Raw genomic sequence first — 22,801 nt, forward strand, 5'->3', positions numbered from 1 at the left:
ATTTTCCTTAGGTAAACCCTGAGTTTTTACCTTGTGTCTTGTTTCATCTACTCAATTGGATTTAACAATATCAGTCCAATGTTACCAATCTAAATATGAATTTTACATTCATATTTAGCTTACATTTGAAGAAAAGGACTACAATTATTTTCCTATATTGAAATATATCGAATTCTGGCTGTGAAATCTTCATATTGTGACATACATATTTTTCGTACTTTCACTAAATTCCTTTTGACTCCACCCATGCTGTTCAGTACTCTAATTAGTTGCCTTGTTATTTAGCCTCTCACTTTGTCAGCCTCCTTGAGTTTGAAAAATAGAATCAAAAACATATTTAGACACAATATGATTTGATAATTTCCAAAATCATACCAGCATAATTCTTGATGCTGCTTAAGAGAGGGAGAGAGTGTGCAGCCACAAATCTGCTTTGATTTGATTGGTGTTTATACATTTTGGCTTCAGAACATATTAAGTGATAAAGCAATGAAAGAAAAGACAGAGATGAAGAGAAACTGTTTTGTGAGAAAAGAAAAGAAAAATGAGACAAAGATTGTCGAACAGCCCTTGTACGATCCCCACATGCACCTACTCCTCCTTAGTGACTGAGTCACCACGGCAACAGAGCAGAGGGTAAATCGCTATGGCGAGTGCACTAGGACGTGTCATGCATGGGAATGCTGAGTTTCTGTGTGTGTCTCTCTCTCTCACACACACACACACACACACACACACACACACATGCATTTGTAGAAAGCTGTTGCTGACATCATAACACAGGATATGATTGCAGAATTGCTAGAGGACAATTCAATATTTGAAGACTCTGTGACCCAGAAATCCTTAAAGGTGTCACCAGTATTGCTCATGTGTTGTGACAATGGTAGGGGTGACGTTATTGGTTACTGCTCCCATATGTTTAGATTAAATTATTGTTAATATTTTTTTATTTTATAATTGAAGAAGATTACTCTCCAAAGTGTTTCATTGATAGCAGATTGAATGCTCTTAACATGTTATATTGAATTTTTAGTATGTACATCTTGTACATTTACAATAACAGTAACATTTCCGCGTAACTTCTGAAAGACAATACAAATATGATTCTAAATTCCTTATATTCATAAGCATTTAGACTCTTTTACAGAGAGGGGCTGTATCCTGTGCTTTGATATATTTTTTTTTAAATAATACATCAGAAAGTGATAACGTCCAAAAATATAGACTCTTAGAAGGTTTTGTAGCCTATACCAGGAAATATTCACCCATCAAATGTGTTGCTACCACTTAGAGCCACTGAAGAGCAACATGTTGTGCTCGTTTAACTTCAACATTACCCTTATCAACTCAGGATATATGACAGGTCAAGGTCACACCTTGTTTGTCCGTTGTATGTAACTGTACGTATGGAAAGGACTAAGGAGAAAGTCTGAAAGGTCTGAAAATGAACACATGGTTTGCTAAGAACGGTGAAGTTTACTTTGAGGGGTTAAAAAGACTAGATGATAAAGATACGGATAAAGAATCTGTTAAAAAGACTATAGATGATGAAGATGTGGATGGAGATAACTCCATCCATGTTCATTTACGTTATTCACAAATTACTCTTTGTGACTGCTAGACTGTTGGAGAGAACAAAGAGGAAAAAATACGAGGTAAAAAGTGAGGAGGCAAATCAGAGGCAGGACAAGAGAGGAGAATGTGAACAGGGAGCATCTAATTGTGTTAGAACCCCAATGTTACATCTTGGTGGAATTCTAGAGGCAGGAATTTTTCATTTTCTACATAGTGACCAAAAATACCTTTAATCCTAAAAAGGAACTGGCCTGGTTTAACACCATCCTGACAGGCACATCACTAAGGAAAGTAAATGGGGACTGGAACTGAGCATCAGTGTGATGTGATAATGATGGGCCGTTATCTCCTTGCCATAATAAAAACGTCAACTCATTTATCAATCTATCTGAACTTCCATTCACCTCTGTCATGCTAAGACTTGGATTTAGGACACCTTTGCAGACATTTTCTTAATGAAGAATAATCACATACCAAAATAATTAACCCTTTTTGAATATTCTGGTGAAATATTCTGATGCTGAATAAAGGGATGGCATCATTTTTTTCCAATAAGACTAATAACATTTATGTCAACATATTCTTTCAATGTCTTGTCATTTTGTTCCACACACATACAGCCTCTCAACACTGTCTCCACAGGCTATTCAAAATTGTAATACATTCCTAAATAATCTCCCTTTCTGTAGCTGCAGCTGTAATTTGGAGGACAGGACAGTACACACAAAAGAAGAGAAAGTACCAAAATACAGTGAACTTCATTTATAATTGTTTTTCTATGCTAAATATATCCCAGCACTATACCATCAAGCCAGCCCTGGTGCCCTGGTAGCAGACTAAAACAGGTCTTTCTAAAAGCATATGAATTTTTCATTGCCCATCCCCCCCAGCTTCCTGGCTACAGCTAGTAAGATAAGATACTTTATTTGGTCAGATCACATGCAATTCACAATGTTATCACACATAATGCTCACGGGCACCTCGGCAGGGTCCTGGAGGCAAACTGGCCAGTCCACTTTCTTGGTCCACACAGGGACTCGAACTGGCAACCCTCCGGTTCCCAGCTGAGACCCCTGTGGACTAGCTACTGCTGCCCCTCTGACTATGGATGGACGATGGTGGTAATGGGGGATGGGGGGGAGTATACTATCTGCCCTGAGCGTGGCAGGACAAGCTGAGTGATGATCACAGTGCAGAAAACACCCAGCTCATAGCAACATCATAAAAGCTAATTACTGCAATGGCAATGCCGCCCCTGCCATTGTGCCATTTGGAAAGAGCGGACAGAAAAACAGTGTGTGTGTGTGTGAGAGAGAGAGAGAGAGAGAGAGAGAGAGAGAGAGAGTGAAAGAAGGCAGCAGCAATAAAGACTTAACCAGTTACAATTAGGCTCTGGCACTGCTAATGAGGGAGCTGAGATAAAAGCAGGCAGCTAAGTTTAAATGTAGGTGGTTCTGTAGATCCTCTCCAGGGCTTAATGCTCTGCCTCGAGAATAACAGCTGAAGTCCTCCAAGTAGCAGAGGTATGGCATACAGAGAGAGGGAGGTGCAAAGATCTGCCATTGCCCATGTGACTAATAAAGTCTTGAGCCTAAAGCAGCAGATGTGAGGCTTAGTGGCCAGCAGCACAGGAACGAGCAACCTGCCACAAGGTCGAAGTGGACTCTCCAGGGAGACAGGTGCAGTGCAGTTAAGTAGGAAAAACAAATGGCCAAGGGAGATGCTGCATATATCAATGCTGTGCAGATACATCACAGATGTTGTAATATAGCAAGGAGGGGACATGGTAGACAGATTAGTAGCATAGCTTGATTAGCCCAAGGAAAAAACACATTTGGCAGTGACAGCACTTGGCATGCTGTAAACTTGGCATCATTTTAGCATGGTTTTGGAATGTGCCAGTTCAAAAACACTGTACAATCAAGCAGGCAGCTTATCATTTCTAATTAAAAGCCCCTTGACTGAGCTAGTAAAATGAAGCCTTTCAATATTTTCACTTCCAAACCAATGAGATGACATTTATGGGATTTTCACCCAGACCAATCCATAATTACACGTTTATTATCATGGGCTCAAGCAGCAGTAACCAGACACAAATCCAGTAGCCTGTTGGCACACATATGGTGTGGTGTTGTTAGAACACTGGCATGCTGGTGTACTGCTATGGTATGATGCTGCTATAAAGGGGAGAGATGTATTTTATTTATCAGCTAGCCAGCAGTAGTAAACCTCTCGGTGCTGCTTGTCCCTGCTCAACCAAACATTAACTAGTGGTGGTATAAAGATCAGCCAGTAAAATAAAACAACTCCATTTATTTGAATGGGACGGATATAGATATCAGGTTCTCTATTGCCTAATCAATCTTCATTGCCATACCATGGAACACTAGAACATTATGCAATTCAGACTGCAGAATGCATCGGACATGTTGTGTTTTTCAATCGATGACTCTCATGTTTTACATGCCACATTGATGTCACATTCATATTATCAAAAATACTACACCAAGAACCTTTTTTTTTTGGGGGGGGGGGGGGGGGGTGCATCTGATTATGACAGGGCAATCATATTAAATTCTCATTAAGTACTAATAAGCCAGACACTTTTATGCAAAGTGACTTAGATATGAGGTATCATATCCTCAATGTAATCAATGATCTGGTGATTGTACTTCTTGGTCTCCAAAGTTTGAATGACCTGTACTAAATCACACATATCCATTTTCTTTTCATTGTTATTCCAACACAATTACAAGTTTTCCTTACCAGAAGCTTCTCAGCTGTTCCATTCACTGAACTGTGATCCATCCACCTGGCTACGGCAACTTCCAATGGTTTTCTGATAACCATTTCTGAGGCTGGCAGTACGCAAAGATTCTTTCATTACTTCTGGTTGGTAAACAATTAATCTGTAGTACTTTGACAAAGACAAAATAATTGTCAGGTGAATTGTGTAAGACATTATTTGCATAATTTTGATTATTTACCTTTCTTAGTTCCATAAAAGGTTGTTGTTAAGATGGCAGACATTTTTGAAAAGCCAAAAGTCCAGTTGTCATGGATCAATCACAACAAATGAGACATCAGTAAACCCAGGAAGCTCATAATTTAAAGTAAGATCATAAACATTTGGTCTTTACCAAACCACCTCGTCTTTTTTAGATGAAAACTTTCCACACACTGCATTTATGCTCTAAAGTACAGACTTTTCTAAGTCTTCCGAATGTGCACCTTCAGCTTGTCAGCAAATCAGCACATTGGGATTCGGCCACACCAGGAAGGATACGCCCACACCGAAAGCCAAGAGACACAGTGACCCAGGGAAACACACTCATAATAGATGAGGCATGCCCTCACTAGGAGAGACAAATAAGGAGAGGCACTCCTGCACCAGAGATTAATTTGCATGCATTTTAATAACATATACTCAAATTTGCTACATCTTATCAGTGTATTCGATCCTCAAACTTTGACCCATCAACTCCATCCCTGTTGTTAGAATGCGTGCCATCAGCAGTGTGATGCTCCAAAATTAATGCAAGTGGTTACTTTCCCCCAAACAACATCATTTGATTGGCAACCCCTTTCTTACTAAGGTTGCAAGTAATTATGCAATCAGCAAATGTGCCCAAATATGAAATACATTTGGCAGATGAATGAGAGTTTAAAAGGTGCATTTGAACAATGGAATCTGTCAACCACTACATTTTGATTTATGGAAAAAGAAAAGTTGAGCACAACAGGAACCTTCATGCGATGCCACAACACTCCAGAGAGAGGCATTAAACTTAATCCTGAAAAAGCACTATATGCGCCACAGAGGTCAGCTACTTTCGGCACAGTCTGATGGCAGCTGACGGCATCCAACCAAATCCAGGTAAGATTTAAACCATCAAGGAGATGGAGCCACCCAAAAACAAAGGTGAGTTCCAAACCATTTTGGGGATGGATAACTATTTGTCTTGCCTCTCCTCTCTAGTTAAAAGACACTCTTGTGTCATCTCTTGTAATAATTCAGTGAGTTTGTATGGGATGCACAACATGATCAAGCATTCAGAAGATGTAGGGGGCTCATCACACAGAAACCAGGACCTGTCCTCACGTATTTGGAGCCCACGAAACAGCTGAAGCTTCAGGTTGAGACCTTAAAATGTGGGTGAGGTGCAGTTTAACGTCAGGGCGACAAACCCATCAGTTATGCATCAAAATCCTCAACTGATAGCAAAATTAAGTATGCACAGATTGAGAAAGAACTATATACTATCTTATTTGGTTATAAGCATTTCATCACTATGTGTACGGCCAGCATGTCATAGTGGAATACCACTTGAATCTATCATACAAAAAACGCTTGCAGACGCACTGGCTCATGGTGATCAAAGAAGAAAGTGACAAGGGCTTACAGCTCTCATGGCTGAAAAAAAGTGATAAAGGAAGGATGGTCTGAGAAGAGAGGAAGATGCCCTCAAACAACATTTTCGGAATCACAGAGATGAATTGTCTCTGATAAATGACTTAGCATTCAAAGAGACAAGATTGTCATTCCAACTTCACAACATGCAGAAATACTGTCTAGCATTCACACAGGACACATGGGCATGGTGAAGAGTAAACAAAGAGCCTGTGATCAAATTTTTGCCTGGAATGAACAAACCGATTGAAGACATGGTCGAAAGATGCACAACCTCCCTGGAGCACAAACTTGCAAACAGAAAAGAGCAAAGATGCACAACCTCCCTGAAGCACAAACTTGCAAACACAAAAGAGCAAATGATAAACTGTAAGATCCCAGATAGGCCCTGGCAAGGCCATGGCAAGGCATGTACTTTGAGCTTGACTAGCTAAGCAGCACAATGTCAAATTCTGTCATACAGGGTTAGGGTTAGGGTTAGACTGGAAGCAACCTTTACACTTCACAATTTGCGCTGCGATCACCCGGTCTGATGGGGGGATTATAATCACAGTATTATTATTTATTTCTTGTTAATCATGTTAAACAATGTCAGCTCAGAACTTCAAATCTACAGAGAGCCACTGCAGAGGGGCTGAAGAGCCGCATGCAGCTCCTGAGCCTCGGGTTGCCGACCCCTGATCCAGAGGGTTTGCAGCATTCGCTAAAACAAGAGGCTTCACCAACACCACTACAAGCCCACAAAGTAATGGACTTGCAAAAAAGTACTGTATGTGCAAATAGCAAAGACATGTTGTGGCAGGCGTGTTGGATCCTCCCAAATACTCACCATCAACTTCAGCCTATAGTTGCCAATCAAGCCATGGTACATCAGAATGGAGCTCTACAACAGCTACATTAGAAAATATACTACGACAGAGCAGCCAAGCCACTCACACAGGTACAAGCAGAACTAACTTGAAGACTCAAACGGAAAGTTGCAGTCCTCATAAAACCCGCTGACAAAGAGAGGTCAGGAATATCGCCGCAACAGACTCCATCTGCTGGATACAACGGAAACCCACAACATACCAGCCGATTAACAGCAACACCCCCAAACAGAGGACAGACCAACAAAAGAAATTTCTTCCACACTCCCCTACAGAACCCAATATGGACATGAGATCAGACCCAGAACTGTTATGGACTTGAAACCGCAATGTGGATTTATGATGAATATTGAACATTGCACTACTTTGACTGTGTTAGTTCTGCACTGAATATTCGGATGGTATGACTCTGGAATAGAACTACATAAGCGGAAATTTAATGCATGTTAACTTGTTATAAGAAATACCTCAGAGGACAATTTGTTTAAGCAGACAGAATAACTGCAATAAGTTCAAAAGTGATGATGATGCTTATCTTATATGCATATTTTTTTCTTTCAAAATAAGGGGGATGAAGTGTTTGTCACCAAGCACAACATGTTGACTATTGTTAATTGTTCTTATTGTTAAAGATGACGTGACCTCGAATCAGGTTCTCAACAGATTTTGTTTATTCCGATGCCCTGAGCAGTTGATTACTTAAGTTTTGTCTACCATGTCTTTGGCTATACAGTAGTTATTTGTTTGGATGAAAATCGACACAAAGTAAGACTCCTCTTGTGTGTTAAATATCTTCTTTGGCTGTGAGGAAATGAATGTATGCTGAAGTGCTGTAATTTGTGTCTCCTCTTCAGAAATTTCATGCATAATTGACCTCCACTAATTGCCTGACAATTAAGTAAATTCTAGGAATAAGTACTTAAGTGCTCTTATAATATCCTTGCTTGTTATTTGCACAATCCCTTAAATACATGTGCATAAAGGAGAGAAGTGCACCTTGCAATGACTCACTGAGCTGACATGCTACTAAATGCATTTCCATGTCTGTGTGCCTGTTTGACCTCTAAGGTGATTTACGCAAAAGGGGCGGAGTTACCCCTGAAAGAGGAGTGCCTGCAGCTATCCACCATTCAGACCTGGCATGTCGCATATCATTGTGCCTGGTCCACTCAAGATGCGAGCTTTATGAATTCCTTCACTTCTGTCTGACGTGCACCTGGAAACCTTTAATTGCCTGGAATCCATTTCCACAGTGCAGCTCAAACATGGAAACACCTGAGAAACTCTTGCAATGGTTATCTGGAGGGCTGACCACAACAGACTGAGCAGATGACACACACCTGACCAATAACAAATGGTAATTATTAAGAACTAGTAATTTATGAGAAATGCTAATGTGACGTACATTACCTGAACAGGTAATGCCTGGACTGGTTGTTATGTCGCTAACGGGCCAACAGTGCATTTATAAACAATCTAAATGATGCAGAATTTTTTTTTTTTTTATCGTTTCTCCTCTCTGTTCTCTGTCACCTGTGCGGCTTTTGTCTAGAGATCTGATGTCAGTGTCGCAGTCTTTCAACACTTTTACAAGAGCGACAAAACAAAATCATACCGTGGCATTGTGATTCAAAGTTTATCATGTTGTTTGGAAGCTGTTCATACAGTACATGACTGACATATATATAGCACATTTGCCTAAAATTGCCTACTTTTTAACTAGTGCACTTTTACTGTCATGCAGGTTTAGGCGAGATTACAGGCAGGTGCTTGTTTTAAAGGGAGAACAGCAGACGAGAGAGCGGCAGAGCTCCGGCAACAACACTCGTTGGAAAGCTTATAAGCTCTACCATTGGATGAAACCAACATTGAACAAGTCAGTGTAGGCAGGAGAGAGTAACATTGGTGGTCACTAATTCTCTAAGCCAGCCCAATGTGTCAATGGCGATCCAATACTGGGCCAACATAAGTGTTGGATCACTGGGATTTAGGATATTGTTTCAGGACATACTGAGTTTCAAAATATCAGCAAAGTTGTACATTTATTCCATATTTTGGTAGTGTTATGGCTGAGAGCATCTTATAACTCCATGTTAAAGTTTAAATTCCCAGTTTTGTTGGCTGTTGTTGTTCGATCGCCTGGCAGGTCTCTGTGAATAACAAATTGAGTCAACCGCCCATTGAAAATAAATAACAACTGCTATCATTCAGAGTGTGATTTGCTGGTAATGAGTGTCTCCTGGCAACAGCGCTGGGAGAGCTGTGGAGGCATGTTAAACTACTACTGCTGCTCTGTGAACTTGCTTGTCGTGGTGAAATGTCATGTTCAAACACTTTTATGAAGCATGAAATGGCTGATGTTTGGAGGTTGGTGTGTTTGTTGTCATAACATGCACACATTTATTACAAAAGAGCCATGGCAGGTACAAAGGTGTGGAGTGTTGATGCCAATGTGGATATCTTGAGCTGTGTTAATGCTAGTGTTGTTGAATAGTTTGATTTGATTAGATAAATTATGAGCGTGCGACTGGTCACGGGTCACTGGAGGAGTTAAGCACTTACACATCTCAACTCTGAATTTGAATAACTTTCCCAGCAGATCTTTTGATTTAAGCAGTCCTTAGACATTTTACTCAAGTCACCAACTCTGAACTGGGTCTGCAATGAACAACCAATATATAAAGTTATTACTGCAGCAGTGATAAAAAGAATAAAACAGTCAGGTCTTTCTCTTATATAATAGCAACACTACTACATGTTTAATTAGCTGTTGTGCAGTGTGACAGTTATTTGGCTTGGAAACATGAATCATAATAACCTCTCGTCCTCATTTTGTCTGCTTTTGTCTTTCTGCCCTAGGTAACTGACAAGCCCTGAGGTAATTAATACTTGTCAAACCCCTTAACACATAACCTCCCTTTTCCATCACATACACATTATTAGAAAACACTTCCTACTACACAGGACTGGCATCGCCATGTCTGCAAACCACAGGGCTAATTGACTCTTGACTGAGAGATTTCAGAGTGAGAGCTCACTAATTACCTGCAGTCTGCAATCATATTAAAAACAACACACACATACACACAGAGAATCTGCTCATATTTGTATTCAAAAACTAGAGAGGCTGAGCATGACGAAACCAGATTGAGCTGTCTGCTGCTCCACTTAATTAACTATTATACTGTACTGTACTGTTGCCTGACAGAAAGACAGATGCAACACAGACTCAATTGGTTCATGGTGACCTGCAAGAAAAAATTAAATAGAATAAAATCAAGACCAGGAGAGATAAACTGATCCGACTGATTTAGTTTAAAGGGTTTCCTCTTTTCTTCATGTTTTACTTTGGTCTAGTGAACTGCAAATATGCATTTGTTCTTTGTACAAAGAACAGTACATTGCAAATTGTTAGGAATGACAAAGAAATTAGAAACTATGTTCAGTTAAAAAGCACTTTATACAATATAGAACATAAATATTGACATCTGAGAACAACTAGTTTCTAACTGGAAGACATGTTTGACTAAACCCAGGGTCTGGGTACTGTGCATGCTGGCTGATATAGCTATATATAAAAAAACATTTGTCTTCAGGCGCTGCTTCATTTGTAATTTGCCGGTGTCAACAAAAATGATTCATGTTTTATTATACCATTGTGTCATTGTACCATTCTTTTCCTTTGTTCAGAAATAGCATTGAAAATGCTGAGACTAAAGATAAAACTAGTCTTAAATCAGATTTTCAGCTTTTATTTTGATAGTGTCATGTATTTTATGGTGTTTATGGGAAAATCAACACTTTCAGTTGGAGCTCCAGCCACACAGCGTCAAAGATCAAGAAATAATAAAAGGATTCTATGTGCATTGTTCTTGATCTTAACATAAATTAAAATAATTAAAACTATTATCAACATTACCCCTGCTATCGTGTTATGTTGAGCTTAGAAAAACCACTTAAATTTACAGTTAAATTTAAATTTCTAACACTTCTTACACTGTCATTTAAGTATGAGTTTTAAAATAATTTCTTTGTGGGAGAGATTATTTTATAGACACACACACACACACACATACACACACACACACACACACACACACACACACACACACACCGCAAGAAGATTGTAATATTGTGCCTTGCTACAGATTTAATTATGTGTCTTCCATCAGCCAGTTATAGTATATCACTTCACAGCTGTCACCACAGGTGCAGGTGCCAAGGAACCACCACATCATCACTTTCCAAATGTCTGACTGACAGATTTTAAACCAAAGATATACAGGTACAAAAAGGAATTATATTATCAACAGAAATTCTAAAAGCAGGAATTCAAAGAGATTTTAAATCACATATGAAAAACTCACCTGTCTCATACACTAAGTCCCATGAGCAATTTATAACTAAGCCACATTGAACTCTTTTCATGAATTATATGTACAGACAGTAGATAAGATAAGATCAGGTGTGAAGTGTCTAGACCAGAGGTTCTTTTTCTGCAGGGCCCCCCTGCTGTAGATAAGAATATTTTTTATTTTGTGTTTATTAAGGCTCACATAGGTAGGATGTGGCAAAGGAAGGAGTGTGGCCATGGCTCTCCTACCTAGCAGCGGGTTATCGATTAATTCTCCTGCTGCGTTGTTAACAATAAAAAATAGTTAAATCCCTCACAATTGGGCTTCTAACGCTGAACTAGCGGCTAACCAAGCTAACAATGCGTCAGACCAGCTGATCAGCGCAAACTGTGAAGCGGTGACGATAAAAACAGACAACCAGACTGGAGAGCCGCAGTAGAAACAGACAGTCAAACCTGATACACAAAAACATGGAGCATTAATGTTATGAAGAAGTATTGCCTCATTCATTTGGCTGAAGTGCTACTTATCTGTATCGCTCCTCTTCCCCCCGCGCACGCCCTCCCCGCAATAGCTCTGCACCCCCCCTAGGGTGCGCCCCCCACTTTGAGAACCACTGGTCTAGACCTAATGCTATCTTTACTCGCATTGCTCATTTCTGTCATTAAAAGAGACGCATTTTGCTAATATTTGCAATCTAGTACAGTATGGTCGGTAAATAGCTTGCTTATGAAGTTTGTTGACAGAAAAATCTTCAAAATACCATCTCAGGTGTAGCGATCATTTCTCAACGCATCTCTCTGTCAATAATTTGCAACTGAGCCACAGCTTTGATTGGTTTTCTCTGTGTAGGAGGAAGCAGGTGGGATGGGGGCTAACCAGATGGCTTTGGGTTGCTGCGTGCTCAGAGTTTATGTGGTTGTGACTATGAGGTCTAAGACTATGTGTAATCTATATTTTTGAGAGACAACTAGAATCATCAAACAAGTATCCAGCAGCATGTGTCCACATGGTCAGCTTGTAGTTTTACTTGTTATAAGTGCTATCATCTGGGCACCGGTAATACTCTACGTAGTTGTCATGCAGTGAGAACGCCACAGTTCTGTAGAAAGTGAGAGTACCATTTTGTTTCGTTTTGTCAGTTTAGTAACTTGTGCAGAAAGTGTGCATTTTCTGAATGTTAATCCAAAGCACACCCTGATCATTAAAATGGATATTTTAAATCAACTAAGACATTTGTAGTGTTTTCAGGTTCCTTGTGATGTAGAGATGTTTTTTGCTGTCAAAAAAAGCAAATAACTGAAAATGTATCTGTAAATTTGATGACAGCTTAGGCGCGCCCCATCCCTCATTAGACAATGTCTGGTTTGGGTGTAGATGTCTGAAGGCGAACAGGGGAGGTGAAAACAATTTCTTTGTGATCAAGACTGCCATTTGCTTGTTAAAAGATAAACTAAAGATAATAAATTGTTATTTGCCAAATTGGAGTGTCATGGTGTTTCAAAAATTGCTCTCTCTTTGACCAAGCATTATTAATCAACTATATTACAAGGGCGCATCGCAATGACTGTGTTGTTCATTGTGGGGTGCAGTGGGACTCTTCTTTCTTCAGTTTTTACAATTGTTTTTTTTTTGCAACTGTTTCTTATCTTTAATAAAGTATCTATGATTATCTATATATGGTGTAAGACTACTAAGTTTTAAACAAGGAGCTGATAGAGGTGAAGCTGATTCTGATTGGTCAATTGCAACATTCGATAGGTCCATTATTGCAGTATAACTGATTTCCACCTGGGAACTTTTGCTACCTTTTTTTGCTACGATTTCACGTACCTGATATCATTCCGCGAACAGTTGTCGGCCAGACCACCACCATCTTGTATAGCAGCTAGTTACTGAGTTACTTGCTTGAACCACCTTTTCTGCATGTTACTTTTATCAGTGGCAGACACATCTGAACTTTACAAATGATATATTGGATTGTTTATTCCAATTCTCTCCCACTGTTCCATATTGTTGTCAGACATTGGACATTGAGGGTTGTTGTGACAAGCTAATTCAGTAACCCAGCACTGTGTTTTGATCTGGGCACCAACAACAATTTTCATGCTAAACTGCTGAGCTAGCCCAGGGTCTCTCTGAATGCTAATTTGCCAAGCTAGCTGACTTTCTGTGTTACTGGGGAATTTAGGTCCAATGAAATTGCATTTATGGTTAAAACATTTAAACCCCACGTTCTATGGAGAAACCCCCTAAAGATACATCAAAGAGATTCTGCAGGCAGGGTGGCGCTGTTTTCCAAACAAGGCTCCCAAGAGGCTGAGCTTTGTATTCAGCCCGACTAAGCTCCAACAAATTCTTGCCGTGGAGCAGAAGTTACCATGGAAACAGAGTGAGCTTCAATATAGCAGACAAACCCCTTAATTGTGCTTCGTAGTACAGGCCCCTGAAAATGTTTAGGCTTTGTCCAGAACTTCACAAGACAAATTCCATACAGTACAGTTGTGTATAGTTTAAAAGGCAACATTGCAAACAACTAAAACTAGAGATGGTTAAAATGTAGAATAAACATTTTTAGATGCAAAAGAAGAAATTAACAATATGGAACTACTGCATTAGTTCCCTCTCGCTAAACAATCAATCATTTCATCAATATGCATTGATACTGCTATTGTATGTGACAGCATTTGACAGTCATTTGCCAAAATGATGGGTTGGGTTGCTGTCTGTCTACCTCTACACTATTTAGCTTTTTCCACCCATCTTTCTTTTATTCCTCCATCTCCCATCATCTGTCCTAATGGCAAACTGTCCTTCACAACATCTGCTCTATCATTAATCATCATTCCCTCCTCTCTCTCACACACTCCCCTGCTCTCCTCTCTCTCGCTCCCTCTCACACACACACACACACACACACACACACACACACACACAAACATACATTCGCAGCATATAAATACACTGTGTTAATGTGTTTAATCATTCACTGTGCCCTTTATATAATTACTCAAAGCTGTCTGCTCTTTGATCATGCTGTTGTGCTCCAAGCAGATTGTCATCCAAACATGTCACTGTTCATCATTATGTCTTTCAGAAAAAGCAGGAAAATCACTCAGGAACACTTGGGGATGACTTTATCCCTGATTTCCACTTACCTACGTTTTTTGGGATATACTAACAAAGGTAGTAGACTAGAGGCAAATCACATTGAGCAACTATTATAACGTTTGAATTGTTCAAAGATGTTCTTAGCTCATACATGCACAGCTGTCTTGCAGACATCGAGCAAGGTAAATCACTGGATTTATCTCAGGCTCCATGTGTGTATCGGAGAGGTCGACAAAACATCAGCAAGCATGGCAGAATATCTTGACACTTGTGAACCTCCTGATCCCTCATTAGACAATGTCTGGTGGTCTGGGTGTAGATGGTAAACAACTGGATTTATCACAGACTCCATATCCTGCAGGTTAAATTGTTTTGTGGCAGGCAGTGACAGGCAACAACCAATGACATCACAAGACTCAATTAATAAGACAGTTGAATCCGAAAAGAGCTGACACCGTTTCCATTAAAGTTCATAAACTTTCAACTAAAGGCGTGAGCCTTTTGTCCATATCGAGGTATATTTGTCATTCTGTGCAAGGGGAAAAAAGTGTGTGTGTGTGTGTGTGTGTGTGTGTGTGTATCTTTCTGACCTTATTGCCACTTACGTTCCTGCTCGACTAAGATCTCTGAACATTTTCGTATCACGCTCCTTTTCTCTGGACTGCACTTCATGCACCTATTAAAGAGGCAGGCAAAATTTATTTAAAACCCCCCCTAAAGACGGAACTCTTTTCATTTTACTTTATATCTGCTGACTCACCAATGAACAGGAAGCACAGTCTCCTTTTTGCAGGAGAGTGATAAGCCATGGCCAGGTTTAGATAGACTCTGTCCACTCTTGGTCAGTGACAGTGTAGTGAGAGGATGGGGAACATCAGCTGATTTTCTCTCTCTATCCTTCTTTAAGCCGCTCAACATCATCAACATCATCAATGTCATCAACTGCTGCTTACCTGAACTGCTCCCCTTACTATGACTAGGATGTGTTAAAATAATTTGCTGTTAATTCCTTTGCCCATCTCTAGTTTGTGTGAATGTATTTGTGTTTATTCAGTTATGTGTGTGTGTATGATTTGGTGGTTGTGCTGAGAGTGTTTGGGGCCAGCCCCGCATGCATGTACATTAATCACAACTTCGGAAGTGTTGCCTTAGAGGCTTAACTTGAGGCTACAAAGTTATCTGAGCAAAACCATGAGCAACCAGCAATCGATTGAAAATTAAAACTTTTAATAATCATTTTAACATCTCAAAAGGTGACATTATAGGCATTGGTTGTGCTTTGGCCATAAAAGTCCATAAAAGCTTCCTTTAATTCTGAAATTTTGTTCGGGATATATAATATATTTTGGGGCAGCACTGTGGCTCATTGGTGAGCTCTGTTGCCTCACAGCAAGAAGTCTGTGGAGTTTGCATGTTCTGCCTGTGTTTGTGTGTGTTTCCTCCGGGTGCTCCAGTTTCCACCCACCTCCACGACAAACATCTTAGTGAATGGAAACTCTAAATTGCCCATAGGTTTGAATGGGAATGTGACTGAGTTGTCTGTCTGGGTGTGTTTACCCTGCGCTGGCGACCTGTCCTCTGACCCCTGGGATAGGCGGCTATGGAGAATGAAAGAATGAATATAATATATTTTTGATGGAATGTTTGAAGGGAACGCAACATAAAGTGGTCAAATCCTATAATTGGACAGCCAGTGTGTCTTTTTGTATGTTTGTATATAGGTTTGTGTTGAGTTGCAACATTGTTTCTGCTCAAACAGATTGCCTTATCTCACTCAAAGCTCTGCTCGCACAGGGCACATACAGCGTTAGAACCCTGTCAAAGGTTCTCTACCAATAGGAACGGCTATCGTTTTGATATCTGACACTGCATGCACACAATGCAGCACACAATGTTTGAAGTTGCACGGTTGCATGGTTACATACTGTACATTTATTTCCAGGGACCTCAGTTTTTAAATTCCGTAGGGCACTGACACAAGATAGGTATTGCAACTCTGTGTTTGCTCTGTGTTATTTAAACCATGCAGGGCCAAATCGTCTGCATATTTACCTAGACAAAAGTCAGTTCCAGAGATGCTAAAATTGTTATAATAGAAAACAAAATACTATAGAGCACAACCTAATGGCAAACCATTATTTAAAGCTGTTTCTGCTGAAACTAGGTGCTTGTTGGCCATATGGCAATAACCACAGCCAATATCATGCCGACCAGAGCTACTGCCGCCATGCTCAACATGCTGAGGGGTGGACTGTCTGCCGCATCAACAGAGACGATCCTTCCCAGCAACACAAAGCACAGCAATTCAATACATTTCGTAAAAAAATTACTGTCCCTGAGAGAATTAAGTCTGTAAATGTTCTCAGTCACCTAGGTCAGGGTATCCAAGTAAATTTGATCTTAGTGGGCATACATTTGAAAGGCATGGGACACACATGATACACGTCCTGGACAGGAAAGACAGATAGTTCGAAAGAGGTGTAAAAGAGACTATCTATGTAAAGATAGAGAAACCCTCTCAGAATAGAGGAGGAAGTCTACGACATCACTTATCACCCATGTACAATGAATGAAGGTCATTAAACCATTACTAGCAAGTCCAGTTGCCTAGGATTAACTTTCCTTGGACAAAGAATGAAGCAAACAAAGTCATTCGAGGAACCCCTGGCCACAGGTAAATATTCATGTTATCAGTGTAATAACCAGGGGTGAAAGTAAGCTGGTATGGTCTGGAACGCCGTACTGCTATAAGATTCAGGGGACAGAGCATTCAGCTAAACTCATTCAGCTTCAACCTGCAGCCTGCAGCTCCATCACGAGACAGACGGCAGAGCAGAGAGGACAGCGATGAGACAGCGATGTAACCTCGCTATATTTGCATTTTGACATATTCACTACCCAAGAAAGTCAGAAGACATGAAGCTGATCATTTAGTCATTCAACAACACATGTGCATCAGATCTGCAATACATAATCAGTTGTATAACTAGACAAACACTACAAGGATGGAGGAACAGTTATGTTTTGACATCATGAGGGTAATTCATATAAAATCACACTTATAAATTGATGTAACATTGCCGATATGATGTTTAAATGGTAAAAGCCAATGGAAATAAGCATGTTATGCGTGTTAATTAATGCTTTTTTTAGAATCTAGAAGTGTAAGATGTGCGTAAGATCATGACATCTAAAGAAAGACATCATCACCTGAGGGTACAGTAGATATCAGATAAATTGATTGCTGACACGTCATGTAAATATAGTTTAAAACATCACCCAGACTTTGTACCTCTGATATCTAGCATCAGACTGAAACAGGTCCTGATTGTTGTGTGACTGTGTGTTTTATGAATAGAGGAAATACCATAGTAACATCTCTTTCTATGCAAATGATAAAAATTAGTAAGACAACATAGTTGCATGACACTAGTTGACCTTATCAAAGCCTTAAATCTTATGCTGTACTTTATGTATAACCCCCTGTGACTCTACAAGATGTCCATGTGGTTGTGTCCTATATTATGTCCCATCGTTTGAAAAGTGCTGTGCAGTATCTGTGTCCTATTTTTGCTTGTTTAGACAGAGAAATGGTATTTCTAGCCCTGTCCCCAGTGACAGGCCAACATGACGGCAGGCCCAGCTGTGCATTTCCACACAGCGTCTCTATCGCTTGTCTTTTCAGGTACTATTCCCATGTCTCCCATTCCCTTCTTCTGTCTGTCATCATCACTGGAATCAGCAGAGCCAAGTTTACTTTTGAGATACATTTTGAGGCCCTTGGCTTTGGCACCTCCTAAAAAGTAAAAAGGTCATGGATAAATGCAAACTACTACACGGATAACAGTGCATGATAATTGCACCATTCATATCCATGTCATCACATTACCACGATAAAGTACGAATCAGAGTGAAAACCCATTTATGATTTTTTTTTAAATCACTAACCAATGATGTCATCATAACAGCTTTCTCCCCGCTTTCTGTGAGGTGAAATCCTTAATTAGGTCTTCATAATCCATGGAAGTACTGAGGCACAGTGCTCCAAAGAGACATGTTAACAGTCTCAACAGTTTATCTATTACCATCTATATCTATAAATTCCTCATACTTATCTTTCCCCTTTCCATCTCCTCACACTCCCTCTTCTCCCTACTTTGTCCCTTATAGAATTATTGATGTGGCACATTAACTGGTGGAGGCATCTAATCTGGGAGCCCATTGGGGAGAACTAGAAAAAGACAGCACATGTTGGAGTGCGAAAACGAGAGCTCACACACGAACATAAAGAGACACGGATATATAATATGGACAGGCTTTCCCTACAGTGCACATTGATAAAATTCACCACTAAACATCTGTCTACCTACAGTATCTATCTAACAAAACCATAGTGGACAATCTTTGCGCATCAAGAATGTTTATTGCAAGGTAGAACAGACATTGGATGCTGAAATCATGTTGATGTGAGGTACACAATGAGGACATGTTGTGCTGCTGTTTATATATGATATGTCTTTGGGTAAATGTTATCTGAAGTCACTGTACTGCAACATGTATAGCATGTATGTTAGTTCCTCTGTGCTTGCCACGGCTGATGTCTTTCACTCAGTAGAGAACACATGTATTTGTAAGAGAATTTATCCATCATTCTCTCATTCTCAGTCACATTCACATTCTCTCTCTCTCTCTGGCTCTTACATATGACATATAACCAAGAGAATGTGAAGAAAAGATTGCACATAGCAGATTACAGTTTAGGTTGATGGTCTGCCTGCTGGGCATTTCTACCTGCCCCAACTCCACCGGTGCCTTAGGGTGCCCCTATGGTGTGCTGTCTTTCTCTTGGTAGGCACAACCTACTACTCAGCCTAATAAGGTCATCAGCTGGGGACCACCAGTCATGGATGCTTTGCTCCTTTACCCCAGTACATCTCCTGGTGACCGAGTTATGGCAAGGATTTGTCCCTACCACCCCTGCTGAAGCCCTTGGCGTTGCCTGTCCCCTAACTCCCATACTTTAACCATAACCATAACCTCCTCCGCAAACTCTCTCATGGCTTTTTATAGTTCTGCTCCTATGACTTCCATCTTGCGCAACAAACGCATGGTTAAGGAGCCAACAAAGCAATGGCCTCCTACCTTCATGTCGGAAGTGTTGCACAGGGCACAAGACTCCTTGCTGCCAAATCACCGGTGGAGGTTTCAGGGACAAGATTAGGGTGTCATATGCTGCTCTAATCAAGAAGCTGAGCCTGGCTTGAGGGATCTTCCCCAGGTCGGACCACGACAATTGTCTGTCCCTGTGCCCTTCCTTGATGACCTTGGGACACTGCTTTGTCCCTGTAGCGATCCTGCTCGGCCCTCGTCACCTCTGCCAACACCATGGCTTCCCTCTCTCCCTTGGAGGCCTCTGATCAGAAGAACGGGACCTCACACGATCCAAGTCCTGGTCGACCTTCCTGAACTCTGCTGACTACTTCCTGATGCTGCAGCCTACTGATTGCAGCATAATACAACACAGGGAACATCTTATATTGGACAAACATTTTACATGCGATATACATTATGTGCAGACAATGTAGTAATTAGAATCCAGTAATGCCAATTCAATTCCAATTTCAATTCAATTTAATTTATATGGCCCCAAATCAGAACAAATGTTATCGCAAGGCACTTTTTTTGCTCCTTCGTTTTTCTTAATCAGCTCAACAATTTTACACGTTGTTTTATCTTCTTTCTTTTTTTTTTAAGCTACCATAGGTTTCCAAACTCTCATCAATATTGCTTGAAAAATGGACATAAAGACTAAGCAAAGATAATAAATTTGGTCGGTAAACTGCCAACATGTTGAGATTGCATCAGACCATGTATGGAATCCAACAGTTAGTTGTCAAGTAATGTCCCACATGTCAACATGACATTGTCATAAAATAAGTAATTAAAACGTCAAAAGTGAACAATATCATTTTCATACATGCCATGCATCCTGCAACAGTTGCTGTATTAACGATCCAACTGAGCTGTGCATCAGTTAATAGAAGTTAGGAAAAAAACATAAAATGCACCAATAAATGATAGCATGGAATGCCTTTCTCAATACACCTTCCATCTTATCCAGTGAAACCCAAATATATCCTTCATCCTCAAAATTCGAACTCTTCTATTTTCTTTGCAGTTTTGTTTACTCACATAGAAGAGATGAAAAGTCATTAGCTCTGTCCCAAATTGCTATGTAGTGTCTCATCTGTAATATTTATGTGCTGCACTAACAACTAAAAGAGCATGTTATTGCCACAATGAGAAGTAATGAGATATCATTTTTCATTGCACAACCACATAAATCACTAAGAGGCCTGCAGTCATATCCAATACATTTCTCTGTTTCTGTCTTTAATTTATGCTTGCCTCATTTTACCTGAACATTCTTGTATATTTGAAACCTTATCCTTTACAGGCAAATACTAGCTTACAACCCTATTACATATTATAACTGACTGGTGAAAACTGGTGTCTTCAGAAGTGTTCCATAACCAATTGTTGTAAAACATTATAATTTGGAGATGGGTTGTTGCCTTGCTCATAGTCAATCAGCTTCTCCTGTTTCTTTTTTGCAAAAGCCAGACAACTCTTTTCAACTTGGATTTATAAAATCGGGACAGATGAGTGTCCTCAGTTGCCACAAATCAAACTTGCCGGGAGATAAACAAGGAGAGAGACAAAGATGAGACAAACACACACAGACGCACACAGACGCAGACAAACACACACACACACACACACACACAGCACACAGAGAGAGAGAGAGAGAGAGAGAGAGAGAGAGAGAGAGAGAGATGCAAATTGCCATTTGTCAGCAGAGTCCTATTACAGGGTTGACCAGTGTCTGTGTATTTTCCTTTATTAGTTTAATTTCACCTTGTTTGTGGGATGTGCCAATGCACTACAGGTGCGCCTCATTGATTCTCCTACATAAAAAGCCACACTCACACTGCTCACCTTTCACTTTGGTTTCACTATGTGTTGCTAAGGTGCGAGTTAGTCTTTGTTGCCTTGCATTTTTAGTGAAATAGCTTGTAGATTCTGTCTGTGTGCTCATCTTCAGCTTTCTCATCGGCTCACGTCACTTAAGGTTCACTCTGTACAGTTTGGGTCCACTGGTGCTGCTGTTAACAGACTTCCTGAAGGCTGAGCATTGCAGGTGTGGGGAAAATGAAGATACCAGTGAGGAATGGAATAAGGATTGTGGGGTCAACTTTACGTTTGCATTTACAACCATGGTTATGGCTCCTGCAGTTTGTTTGTTTTGTTGATACTGTTTACAACATCCTCCAAGAATCAAGGGGCTGATAACACTTGGCACTCTCTGGCAAAACCATTTATGACCAGGAGTGGGGGAGCATTATCTGACTCCCAATCCAGGGATTAAGGGGCAGTTAACACTTCACCATTTGGGCGTCTGGCAAAAACCTATTTATAACCAGACATGGGGGGCATTATCTGGTTCTCAAGGTAATTTATTATTTAAGGATGTTGATTATTTTCCATATCCTTTCTGTCATATAAATGCAAATTGTATTATATTGTTGCTGTTACAAAGTGACATGTGTGATATCAGAGCGACTGGTGAATCATCTCAGATACATTCAGGGGAGGGAGTAGTGTTATCACAGATCCCTGTGAATGACACATGCTGTGATGTGCTCACCACCAGACTGCACAAAAACATTTATCAGGACCAGAGTAAGGTTATTAATGACCTGACAGTATTTTATGATCCTGTGTTTAGTAGGACATATAAGGCAGAGCAACAGAGGCTTCTGTGAGATCTTGTACTTGTACATGGGACTCCCATTTTTTACTATGTGTGTTATACATATAGTTGCGTGTTAACTTTAACGAAGCTATTTCTGCATTCAGAACCTCCCATGCCGAACGCTGTGTTACATACTCATTGTTGCGTGTTATACTTTTCAGGTATGTGTGATCCTGTTATATCTTTATGATATGTTCAGAATCTATTTGTTATTTTGTACCCTATCATCACTGACTGATTTTCTTATAATTGACATCTAAAAGTATACATTAATAAATTGGCAATTGTTAATATTGATCTATCCGTGTTTCCGCTTTAACTTTGAAGGGATTAGTTCATTGTCCAGGTTGAATTGCACGGAACCAAGCTCAAGGCAATCTCTGACCTGAGTCAAGCCTAATCATTGGGATAGTTAGACTGAGTGGGGCAAACATAGGGGAAAGGAATGGAGTGTAATAGAATGTTTCCGCGTCTGGCCTGTTAGACACGCGTGTATGGTAGAGTTTAAAGCGTACCAGACCCAGCCTTTAAACTAACAGGACATGTTCTGCCACTCGGTTCACACAAAACTCAAACCACTCCAGGAGGTGTCTGTGGACACTGTAGATATACAGTAGATATCGCTATAGGTCGCTACTAGCTCCTGAGGGAAATCAGGTCC

General features: G+C 40.2%; 1 protein-coding gene across 9 annotated transcripts in view; it reads right to left on the reverse strand.

The window, feature by feature from the left end:
* Positions 1-22,801, reverse strand: part of nlgn1 (neuroligin 1) — a 206,640-nt gene that overhangs the window by 165,039 nt on the left and 18,800 nt on the right. For 2 of the 9 annotated variants that reach the window (XM_076141598.1, XM_076141601.1), the window contains exon 2: positions 18,291-18,322. The exons of 4 other annotated variants lie outside the window; for them this stretch is intronic. In XM_076141598.1, the coding sequence (XP_075997713.1) occupies positions 18,291-18,322 (32 nt within the window). Of the gene's footprint in view, positions 1-6,490; positions 6,519-9,808; positions 9,815-18,013; positions 18,038-18,290; positions 18,323-19,657; positions 19,668-22,801 lie in introns of all 9 variants that reach the window. 3 more of the 9 variants (XM_076141602.1, XM_076141599.1, XM_076141597.1) reach the window with 3 other exon arrangements.

The sequence above is a fragment of the Genypterus blacodes genome, unplaced genomic scaffold, assembly GCF_046128005.1.
Source record: "Genypterus blacodes isolate CSIRO-AG114 ecotype Tasmania unplaced genomic scaffold, CSIRO-AGI_Gbla_v1 ptg000019l_1, whole genome shotgun sequence".
Lineage (NCBI taxonomy): Eukaryota > Metazoa > Chordata > Actinopteri > Ophidiiformes > Ophidiidae > Genypterus > Genypterus blacodes.